The sequence below is a fragment of the Pelodiscus sinensis genome, chromosome 5, assembly GCF_052426305.1.
Source record: "Pelodiscus sinensis isolate ZL-2025 chromosome 5, ASM5242630v1, whole genome shotgun sequence".
Classification (NCBI taxonomy): domain Eukaryota; kingdom Metazoa; phylum Chordata; order Testudines; family Trionychidae; genus Pelodiscus; species Pelodiscus sinensis.
Genome location: NC_143056.1, coordinates 106,694,242 through 106,706,866, shown reverse-complemented (window position 1 = coordinate 106,706,866; position 12,625 = coordinate 106,694,242). Strand labels below are relative to the sequence as shown.

Genomic DNA, 12,625 nt, shown 5'->3' with positions numbered 1-12,625 from the left:
CAGAAAAGTGAGTACAAGAATAGCACCTTCTTTACTCAATGCATCTTTTCCCATTCCATGTTCTAAGTTAGATGTGCTTACTTCAGTGAAAAGAGTAGTTACTTACATTACAGTAAGTGTGGTTCTTCAAGATGCTGCAGTACGTGTGGATCCCACTGTACATGTGCATGTGCTTCATGTAGTCAGGGTTGGAATTGTTTGCATAACTGTGCCCCTTAGGGCCATGCATGTACCCCTTGCTTCATGCTCCTATGCACAGTGCCAAAGGTGGGGTGTGAGACAGAGACTGGGACTTTGTGAGAGTGTGTTTGAAAGAGAGAGAAGCAGACAGAGATGTGCATTGCGTCTTTAAGTATGCTACCCCAACTTCAAATACACTTACCTCGTCAGGAGACCAGGACTTCCATACTCGAGAATCTGTAACTGGGCTATCCTGCTTTGTGGAGATGGGTTTAGAGTGGAGAAGCAGGGAGGACAACCTAACATCAACATCCCTTCTTTCCTCCCCTTCCCTCCTGCACAGAAAGCAGGAGGCTCCCAGGTGCAGCTCCAAGGCAGAGGTTAGGAACAGCATAGCAGTGAGTGGAGAGGCAGCTGAACTGCAGCTTCCTACCAATGACAACTTGTGGCTTGACAGATTATTTGCTTAATCAATTTGTTTACTCCCAGAAGGCACAGAGCTTTTGGGGTTACATCATATAGGTGATACTGTTTCCCAACGCTTAAATTTCTCTTGACAGTGGGGAAAGAATGAATGCCAAAAACTAGTCCTGAGCCTGAAGAGATGGAACAATGGAGCAAATGTTAGCTTCCTGAACCTGAGACAGTGTACATATTTCTTCAGTCTCCTCACATATAGGATATGATGAAGGCCCCCTTTTTTTCTTCAGAATAAAGCAACACAAGGAGTATAAACCTCTGCCATCATTGTCCTATGAACCTTTTCTGAAAATCCTAGATGGAAGCCACTTCTTTTTGGAAGAGGCTTTTGTGAGAAATCTCCTTGAAGGGAAGGAGGCATTCAGGGGCCAGGAGAGGCATTGGATGGGATATCCATGGGCAAAAATGCCTTGTATGTATCTGTCAGCTGCACTCTCTGATCACACCCCATGGATAGGGTGCAGCTACTTCAAGATACTGTTTGTGGGTTTGGGTTTCAGTGTAGGTTCCAGTTGTTTTGTCTTTGGGAGGGAGACTGATTGCACAATGGATGAAAAGGATGACAGAGACCTAAAGTAAAGAGGCTCACGTACTGGGATACTATTTGGGTGATGGCTGAGAATACAATAATCTTTTCTTCATAGGTGTGCTTTTATTTTGCTGGGGGGTGCTTGCCTCTCTCCGTTCCAGGCCCTGCCTCCACTCCACCTCTTCCTGCAAGCCCCCCACCTTGCCTCTTCCCATCCTTCTGCCACCTCCACCCTACCTCTTCCTCAGCTCCTCCCCTAAGTGCACCTCATCCTCACTCCTCCTGCTCCTTTCTGGAGCCTCGATGCCACTGGGCTCTAGAAGCACTGGAAAGGAGGGGGAGGAGTTAGTGTGCAAGAGGCATGGGGTTGGGGATTTTGGGGGGGACCTTGGTATCAGTGATTGTTCCACACCCACTAATTTTCCTCCATTCGTGCTCAAGCTCTGGAGCATCCCTAGAGTCAGAGTCTATGGTTGTCTGCCTCTGAGGTGACTGAAAGGAGAAAGGTTTATCATATGGGGCCAGAGTATAAATTCCAAGAACCTCAGCATCACTTCAGGATCCTCCAGTGAATCTTCAATAATCAGCTGGACATTTCTGGGAATCCCAAACATCTGCAACTAGGAGGCTCAGCACTCTCTGAGAGCCATGCCCAGAGATTGAAAGGGTAGATTTGTGCATTCACTGCATGTTGTAGATCTGTTTTGATTACCATTTGGCCTTCTTTGACAATGTCTGCAAGGTCCTGCCTTCATTACTGTAAGAATTTAGAAATGAAGGCTGGTTACCCTCTCCAACATCAGGAAGCTATATTCACAAATAAAACTTGCAATTCACAACTGGAGGGAAACCAGAAAGGTGTGCCTGGCTGGCTGGCACTTGTTGAGGATGTAGCTCTCTGGAGTTGGACAAAACCTGTTCAATGAGCTTAAACCTTGCACATCTTACTTTCTGTGCATAGGGCAAGAAAAAGCAGAAAAAGGAGTATTTGTTACTGATGGGCACTTCCTGGAAGCAAAACAGGCATCTGCTATGCCCATCTAACTGTGGCATCAGACAATCACAGAGGATTTTGAGTCTCATATTTCCTGTGGTTGGTTTGAAGCATGTTACTCCTTTCTTCTCATGCAACATAACGCTTCTACTACAGCTCTTCATGGAGTCTTTATGAAAAGAGGCAGAGCTGGAATCAGCACTGTGGAGTACTGTTGGGGGTGGCTAGTACAGACAAAAAGCAAAGGAAAGAATAATAGCATTTACACAGGGATTTAATGCTGTTAACTAATCTACTTCAAATGTACCCTTTAGTTAATTCAGATTTTCCCAAATATCCCTGTGTAGATTAAAACACAGAGGGGCAGCCATGTTAGTCTGTAACTTTAAAAACAAGTAGTCCTGTGGCACCATACAGACTAAAAAAATATATTTAGTATCATGAGCTTTCGTGGGCAAAACCCACTTCTTCAGATGAGCTTGAGTCTGTGTAGATTAACATTCACACTTGCTAAACCTTTACAGGGGTGTTATGAAGTTTAGCTAACTAGTTAGACGTTTCAAAAATCTTTAAAACTATTAGATCAAAGACTGTTTATAAGTGCTGTAACTATTATTAAATTATGCTAGTGGAAGAGATAAGTACATGAAGGCTAACTGAGGTTAACATTCACCAAAACTTTGCCTTCTCTTCCAAATTTAAGACAGACTTCCTAAAAGGCTGATCAGATAGCCTCATAGAATTTCTCTCCTTCTCAGCTTTCTGTGAAAAGAGCCTTCAATGACCCATACTCCTATTCCTGTCATCAGCTCAAATTGTTGTGCATTCTCATTTCTGTTCCAAGACAGACTGTATTTTTCTTACTTGATTTTGATCTCAAATGATGGATTTTAATCTACCTTTTGTTTAGAGAGTTTAAGGAGAGGGCATTTACAACAGCTATGTTCCTCTAGTCTCTTCTATTAAGTCCTACTCCAAGGACGCAAGGATCATGCACTTCCCCTTGCTAACAGAATATCAGCACCAAACTAAGAAGTCATGCAAAAACTGTCAAACTTGTCACTATGCTATTCTTAGAAGACTTTTGCAAACATTTTACATTCAAAGGCTGTACCTGAATGCCTAGTATTTAACATCTATAGAATACATAGGATGAACTCAAAGGTAACAATACTTTGATTCCAATCAGAAAAGGTTTAAGAATGCTACTAAAATGACCAAAGTAGTTTCAAATGCTATTGCTACAGAATGTCAGATAAAAAAATACTAGCACAAATCAGTAGTGCAAAAAATAATTTGATTATTTACATAGCATGCCCATTTTTAAAAAATAGATTATTTAGTGGATGACTCTTGGAGCATTAACCCTTTGTTTCAGTCATTTCTGTACATTTTTACTAGTAGGTTTTGTATTCCTAGAACAGCTCATAGATAAGTGAATCAGGACTATTTCTGAAGGGCCAAACTCAAACAAAAGCTGAGTAAATTAATGTTGCAAGAAGGATGTACAGGGAGATATGGAAGGAAAAGGAAATCCTCATAACAGAGACAGGCAGGGCATGAACCAGTTTTGTAGTCTGTGGCAGCTGCTGAAGCCTCTGAGTCATAGTGGAGGTCACTACACACGAAGTTCCTTCTACATAAGCCACTGGCCCAGATCATTTGCATGGTTTGCCAAACCACTGGCTACACCTCTCTCCTTTCCTCAGCCAGGAACTTGTCACATGGATTCTTCTATGCAACATTCTACATCTTGTCCCCTTCATGAAGCAAAACCGCATTGGATTTGCCCCTGAGAACATATTTGCATTAGGTTAGGATGTCTAAAAATCCCTTATTTATATAAACAATGGGCATTCTTACTGCTCATATGCTAGTTTTAATAAAATCAGCATTACAGAAAAACAATTCTTCAAAGTAATCTATATAACATTTTATGTAAAACATGAATAAGCTCAGTCCTACACACATACCTGCCATTTGAAAAGACATCCCCTCACAACTACTTAAACAACGTCAATTTCTCCAAATTTGGAAAAAGTCATATTTCTCAAACACAGCTATTTTCATATAATTACTTCCATATTCCAAGAAAGTGGAACTATATAGACAAGTTTATGAGCTGATCTTGCTTTTGAGTGACAGAGAATTGCACAAGATGAGGGCTGTGTGTTTTGCCAACCACTTTTCATTGTGCAGGCATAAAAACTGATTGATAAAGAAAATAAATAGCCTAAATGTGGTAATCATAGTCTTATGCATATTGGGGAAAAAAAACTTGCCATCTTATGTATAGGAAACAGAACATCTCAAGGTTAGGGAAAACAATACTAATGATTTTTTTATACATTATTGATAAAATCACTATTAATATTTGGTTCATTCTGGCCAGTGGTGCTTTTTGAACTTTTAGTGCTTCAGTAAATATGTTCAGGCTGTTTAATTTAGACACTGAAAAGCACACAGTTGTGTGAAGAAATATAAATACAGGTTGACCCTCTAGTCCGGCACCTCAGGACCTGCCTGGTGCCAAAGCACAGGAGGTCAATTCTGTCTAGCAGCATTACCAACATGTTCATTGCTTATTGGTCTCTTAGAAGACATTTAGAGGTAAATAAGTGCACGGAACACTGAAAAGCAGGAGGTGTGGCTGTAAACAAACTTTATGGGACCACAGAAAACTTGGCCACACCCATGAGAAGTGGATATCTGACTAATTAAATTCATGCTGGACCACGGATATTGTCAGATCAGAGAGTTCTAGACTAGAGAGGTTCAACCTGTGTTAATAAGTCCCATGTTGACCATAAATAAATTTACAACTAGGTTATCATTCTTTGGGCCTATTTGTAACATTCAATATTAGCAGGAGTCTGAAAGAAAGTGAGTTTTTACTATAATAAACATACACATCTATGTCTACTTAATTTTATCATAAATTGAAGGGAGAAGCCATACCATGATTAGTGAAACAAATTGTGTAACATTGCAAAACAGTGTCATACCCTAAATGACGGGGCTTTGTTTTCTTTTGCTAGCATTATCTTTCTGGTTTTCTTCTTATTACATCATACTGTACAATATACACCACATATACACCATAAAAATCTAATATTAAACATTGACAAAATATCTTTAAAACAACTGGCCATATGAATTAAAATTGGCAAATTTGCTTGGTCCTTTGCTTTAAGAACTGAAATCAGTAAAAATGGATATTTCAAGATCTTTCTTTTACATATTGCAATGTAATTCTTAGAACTTTAGGGATATAAAGGAAAAAAGGGCTAGGAGATACAAATTACCCACAGCAAACATTATCATGCTCTAAACATGACAAATATTTTTAATATATTCAGATGTTAGGCTGAAATCCTGCAGACATTTAGATCAGACCTACAATTTCTGACAAGTACTTGCCAGTATATGTATTTAGAGAGACCAAATACAGGGACCTGACCGATGCTGAGCCAGAGAATTTGCCGAACCACAGAGGTCAATATTGTAGTGAGTGGGTCTCTATTTTTATTTCACTGAGGCGCTGCCTAATAATGTATGACTGTACTGATATACCCTATATAAGCTTATGCCTAGCCAAAGCTTATCAGTTCTCTTCATAACAAAGTGTGTTAGTGTTAGACAATTTTACTGTATTGGCACAAGGAAATAAATAGATAAAGTATAAAAAACATGCTTAGCTTAGCAGCATTACCAGCACTTCCGCTGCTTGCTGGTCTCTTAGAATACATTTAGAGGTAATTTAGAGCTAAATAGCAGACCTGGTGGCTGTAAACAAAATTTACAAGACCGTGGGAATCTTAGCCAAACCCATAATAAGCAAACCACCAACTAACGAAAATCATGCCAAACCACAGATGTTGCCAGAACAGTGTGTGCCAGCCTAGAGAGTCTCAACCTGACATGTAAATGTAGGCCAAAATGACCTACATATTTTATTCTATTTTGGCTACAGAATACTTTTTTAAGAAAAATCATTTAGAATGATCTCAAAAGCAAGCTATCATTAGCTGTAGGGAGCATCTCCGCTACTAAAATCTTACTACTGACAAGCATAAATACCAGTTACCCAATCAATTTTACTAGTTAGATGACACCAAATTAAAGTTGTCATCTTTACAATGAAATCAGAATGTTCTCTTTAGCCAATAAGTAAGTTTTTGCTATGTTACATACAATATCATTAATTAGATAGAATAACCTCTTACTGTTAAAAGGTTCGAGACATGTAACACAAAGCCATTTCTGATGGACTATTGTGAAAGGCGATTCTGATTTTGTACCAATCAACTGGCACAAATTACCAGATAATGGATTATCTGTGCTTTTGTCCATATTGGGGGCACATCCCTGGACCACTGGATTTCACCAAAACATCACTAAAGAACACTCAAGCTAAGTTTCTCAACAGAAATAGCTTAAAATAGACAGATCCTGAGCTTCAAATCAATTGAAAGTTTTAAAAGGCAACTTCTTTAAGGATGGTAATATGCTTAATGGAATAATTACTATTTTTCAAAAAAATCACAAATTGAATGTCATATTAGTGTACGAATGGAAGGAGATTTCAAACTCTGGACTACATTCTAAATACAGAATAGGAATACGTGGCCAGAGCAATATGGATCTTGGCTTGTTATCTTTTCAACTCTAATGATCTCAGAACTCTATGGATGGTCACATTTGCTGAATGTATTATAATGCATTAGCTTGTGATCAAACTCTGTTTTGTTGCACCACCCCCATCATCAATGGTATTTTAAAATAACCAGGGAAGGATGGTAAAGGAAGCCAAAAGAAGCATTAAGTACCTGTAAGGTACAGTTCATCATCCGCACTATATAGTCAAACTGCTGGTGGTCCAGTATTGCTCGATTTTGCTGAACATGCAGGCTTAGCTCCTGTGTCAGGCATTGTCGAGCTGCCTTTCCTTTTAGCGCCCTCAATGCAGCAGGCAGGGTCTGCAGACAAGAAATGCTAACCTCATTACAATTATCTGAAATGCCACTGAAATACCGGCTGTCCTTAGTTCTTTGTCAAGGCACTGTAAATAAGAATAGTAAATTAAAAGTCAAATTAATCCCAAATAATTAATATTTCAAATTCTCATATCACATTCTCGTAACAACTGACTTCAAGCTAAAGCAAGAGTTGACTTTCAAGCTCTGACTGTTCTTTTTATATAAACCATTGTTAAACTGCAGACATTTTCTACTAAATTCCAAAGTGGGGGTGTGATGGGGCGTCTGCCCCGCACAGGCCCTTTAAGGGTTAAAACCCAGCCCTGGGAGAGAGCTGGAGCTGAAGGCCCAGCGGCTATAGAAGGTATTAGCCAATTAGGACTTAGCTATAGGCAGTATAAAGGCTCCTGGAGAGGAGGAGAGACTCTCACTCACTCTTGCTCTGGCTATGGAGCAGGAGAGACCTGGCTGCCAGGGAAGCTAGAGGCTTCCTGACAAAGAGCAGGGCTGGGGAAGCTCTGGCCAGGCAAGCTGCCAGGCTGCAGGGCCTGATACAAGGCCTGAGACTACTAGGGCTGCAAGGAGGCAACCATGGTAGCAGAAGGCAGCAGGTCCACACACCTTACCTATGATGAGTGGCCATTTCAGACTGCAGTTTGCCGTTGAGGCAAGGGCTAGATGAAGACTGGCAGTAGGGTCACTGAGGCAAGGTGGGCATAGGAGTTTGAGGGGTTCCCTGGATGGGAGGATCCCAGAGTGTGGGGGCACTGTGGTAGGGCAGTACCCAGATGGGAAAGCATCATGGTCTGGGAGGGACATGGGTCCTAACACAAAGTGGTGGGGAATAACAGCTAACAGCAGGCATGACACCAGCCAGAAGGGTGCGCTCCAGGGCTGAAGAGCTGACTCCTTGAGAGACTTACAGGAGGTGCTGTGGTGGTGAGTCACACCACATTACACGGGGAAAATAATAAACATAAGTAACAAAATGAATATGAAATCAGTCAGAAGATTATTGTGCACAAGAGACACTCTGTCAGAGACACAGCATATGAAGGGCCAGGTCCTGAGACTCTGTCCTGACATATAGTGAGTTATAAAGTTTTTCAGGAAGCAGTGGAACCATGAGTATACTATGCGGATCATCTCAATTAAGTGCCAATAAAAATCTTTGTACCATGCCATGATGTATTCTGAATAAAACTACACATTTTATGGAAAAACAATTTTAAACATATTGGAAAAATTTTATTGGGATTTCTTCATACCCCTCCATTAGTAAAGCCAAATGGCTTATTTACACAAACTCATATTTACAGGTCTCAAAGGAGAGCAAATTATTATCTACATTTTAGAAATCTACAAATTTCCGAAGGTAACTTTTCTAGACTTAATAGCTAGAAATCACTCCCAACTGATACCATTTTACCGTCTGGATGACTTCTGACATAGTTAACCCACATTCCTATTTCAGGACTTAACACTGTCTAGCATGAGCCACAGATCTGTGAAATCTGAAAGGCAACTTTCACCAGATACAATGAGTAAGGAAGAAAAAACATTTCTGGATCAACTCCATTCTCCCCCTCCATCCCTCTGCTTTAAATTGAGCTATTGGAAGTTGCTCAGAGGTTTGGAGTGTTAGAAATAGTCTAAAAAGAGGTAGATTTGTGTGCACAAAGCAGGTGAGAGACACTTAATTCAAATTATTGCATGGATATCATCACTATATATGTGATACGTGTAAAAAACTGAAAAAATAGTAAAATTAAGGCTCTCTCTCTAATTTGTTTCCTGGCTCAAGGTTACAATCCACTTGGATTTCTATACTGAGTTGTAAATAAAGAAATAAATGCTATGCTGTTGATTTAAAATTTGTGAAATTCCATGGATTGAATCCACAAAAGCTGGCTATATATGAAAGGCAGAAGTAATAAAACTATCAAGGAAAACTGTGATAAGTTACTCGTGAATATTACTAAAACGGAGCCAGTCAAACAGTTAAATATTGTCTTGTGTTCTATACATTACTCTAAATTCTGTTATCACTTTTAAAACAGAGAGGAATTAACTTAGTTGAAAAGTTCAATAGAGCACGCATCTGTTGGCAAATGATAAGATTAAATGACGATGCCTAAATTTAGTTTACTTTCCTCACAACTGGAACAATTAGGTCCAAATGCTCAATGATTTTTTTGTAAACCCAAATGGAAAATAATATGTGATGAATAATCTCTAGATGGCTAGCCACCTCCCCGTCCCGAAAAACAACAACAAGCACACCAAACATTAAAAACAGGTCCCCAGAGGGTGCAATTGGTAACTGTCATATAGTACTGTACTTAGATCATTTGGTGGTCATATTGCTTACCATTACCATTCATTTAAATGACCCAACAGATAGTGAATATTAAAAAACACAAGAAGAATTGTGACAGGGTTTGTCAGGTCATTCAGTCACTTACTATGTGCTAGTTTACCTCAGAGATAGTTTGTGTTTATTAGAAGAGTTAACTTCTTAAAAATTATTATTACCTTTTCAGTCTCCAAAATTTTATTCTCAAATATGAACGAGATGCAGTTTCTAACAACTTCCAGTCTTTGTGCACTGTTGAAAACTGTATTGGTCTTTTCCATTATGGAAACTAACAAAGAAAGATAAGTACACACAGATGTGAAACAGTTTCTATGTCAAAGCTACAAATAGTAATTAGACAGTACTAACACGGCTTCAAGTCTAAATTTTATTTTGCTAAATTGATTGTCATTATTAGGCTCATATGAGAAGGAATTTGCAAACTGTTAAGTAGCCTCTAAAAACAAGTTATTGCTCACAATCTTGCTTTTCTTACGTTACCATTATACAGGACAGCCCACGGTTGGTTTGATGGTGGTGCCTCTGAGTTTTAAGTGGAGTATTTATTTGCTTATTTTGTTTCATATAAACAACCAGACTCCAATCCATAAAACTAAATTAGTAGTAGTAATATACTAATTGAGTCTGGATTTCAAGATGTGTACAGGTCTCGAAGGAAAGCAGATTTACATCTAAATTTTAGAAATATTTACCAATATGTCATGAAAAAAGTGAATTCATGATGCTATCATTTATTTTCCTTTTACTGTACAAGGATGGATATCACAAAGTTACATGAGGCACAACAGTTTAATTATTTCAAGTTGCACTTCTCTTTTTAAACCTTCTGCCCTTCCTGGCTTCTTGTCTTAATCTCTCTTCCTTGAATTGTCCATATACACAGATTATTTTGGAAGTATTACCAAGCCATTTAATAATGAATTTATGTAGAACTTTTCTTCAGCTCCAGCTGAGCCATGTATTTTTTTACACTCACCACACTCAGTTATAAACACTTCAAATTCCTGCTTGTAACTTCCCTTTCCTAAAGTTATAATCTCTCTGACAACCTCACTGTTATGTATACTTAGCATTTTTTGCCTTGCTGCAAAAGAATACAACCATATCTATTATCACTCCTAAATTTTAAATCCAGCAAACTTCAGTAGTTAATTAAAACAGATCTTATTTTTGTGCCTGATGTAGGTTAAGCAACTGCATAATTCCATATTTGCCTGATTTTTAAATAAAAAATCATAAAGCATTTATTAAATACAATGACTGTTCATTATCCACTATTTCAGCCATCCTGTACATTGAAACAAGCGCAAAGCAGACACTCAAATCTTTCATGCAATCTGATGCTCATGTATTTCATCCTACTTAAACAAAGAGATATTCATCATTTTACAAGAGGATTCTTACACTCAAAAACAAGCAAATCAATGAACCCTGACAAATATGTGTTGTACTAAGATCCAACTCTTGATTACATGATTGAATAATATATGATTCCTTAAAGCAGGGGAAACTAAAGCTGTTTCAAAGAATTTATAAAACTGGATCACCCACAACAAAAATCCTAAGAAGAATCAAGAATCAGGTGGTGAAGTACTGGAATAGGTTTCCTAGGGAGGTGGTGGAATCTCCATCCCTAGAGGTTTTTAAGTCCTGGCTTGACAAAGCCCTGGCTGGGTTGGTTTAGTTGGGGTTTGTCCTGCTGTGGGCAGAGGGCTGGTCTCAATGACGCCCTGAGGTCTCTTCCAGCCCTCGGATTCTATGATTTAAAAGATTTTATCACTTGATATGCAAGTTTACAGCTCAGTTCTACCTAGATTACAATTTGTTGAATTCTGAAGATTCTTTAATAGATAATCCAACATTCCCTTGCTCTCCCCTCTTCCTCCATCATCCCCTCATCAAAAGTAAAGAGAATACCATAGACATGAGAGCAGAATGTGCCTCTCTCTCTCTTCCTCCAGTACCTATGGGTACATCTACACTACAGCATTATTTCGAAATAAAGTATCTACAAAGCAAATCCGTTATTTTGAAATAATTTTGAAATTATGGGCTTCTTACTCCAGAATAAGAAACTCTTGTTTCATGAGGAGTAATGCCTATTTCGAAATATGGTGTGTGTAGACAATGCAGCTGTGGTTATTTCAAGTAACTGGCCTCCCGGGCTTCTCACAGCTGTCCTGGTGGCTACTCTGTCCACACCCATCAGAACTCTATGATTCCCCTTCCCCTGCGGCCTTTAAAGGTGCAGCCACAGGGGAAAGGGCTTGTGGCACAAAGCAGACCCTGCCAGCCCTGTGCCACACTGGAGCACCCTGCTCTGTCTTCCCTGCTGCCACGGCAGACCCTCGTGCTCCCACTGAGCCCTCCATGGCTTCAAGTGAGCTGGCAGTTAGCTCCAAGCCCCTGCCAGGGGGTAAAAGAGGAGGGCACCATCCTGGTCTTGTGCAGAGATCTTAGACCCATTGAGGTCTGGGGAAAGGAGGCAAACCTCCAGAATCTCCATATCAAGTGCAGGAATGCTGATATTTACAGCCAGATGGCTGACAACCTGGGCCAGAAGGGCCACATGTGCACACAGGAGCAGGTGCACAAGAAAGTGAAAGAGCTCAGGCAGGCCTAAAGCAAAGCCAGAGGGCAAAGATCCCATGCAGGTGTAGCACCCCAATTGTGCCCGTATTATGAGGAGCTCCACTGTATCCTGGGAGGAGGGAGTTGGTCTCTTCCCCCCCTTGTTGTGGAATTTGGACTGGAGATGCCTCTCATCAGCCTTCCGGAGGGCAGGGCTGTGAACGAGGAGAACAAAGAGCAGGAGGAGGAAGATGATGATGCCAGCCAGGAGACGATGCCCACCAGCCAGGAGGTCAGCCTGTCTCTGGAGCCAGTACCTCCTTCCCAGAATGTCACCCAGGGCTTGGATGACACCAGGGAAGGTGAGCTCCATTACTTTCCATCATACACGTTGGGGGAGGTGGTGGACTGCAAGGGACTGCATACTTCTCGCATGGTCTTCTCAGCCTGGGGATCACACAGCAGCCTGTGCACGTGGTGCACCAGTCCAGAGCACACAACCGCATGGTGCTGCC

General features: G+C 40.2%; 1 protein-coding gene across 11 annotated transcripts in view; it reads right to left on the bottom strand.

Annotated features, from left to right (window-relative positions):
• SBF2 (SET binding factor 2) overlaps nucleotides 1–12,625 on the bottom strand; it is a 639,223-nt gene that overhangs the window by 254,875 nt on the left and 371,723 nt on the right. For all 11 annotated transcript variants that reach the window (XM_006129312.5, XM_006129315.5, XM_025187865.3 and 8 more), the window contains 2 exons: nucleotides 9,698–9,807; nucleotides 7,013–7,162 (listed from right to left, as the gene is read on the bottom strand). In XM_006129312.5, coding sequence (XP_006129374.2) covers nucleotides 7,013–7,162; nucleotides 9,698–9,807 — 260 coding nt within the window. The remainder of the gene's footprint in view (nucleotides 1–7,012; nucleotides 7,163–9,697; nucleotides 9,808–12,625) is intronic.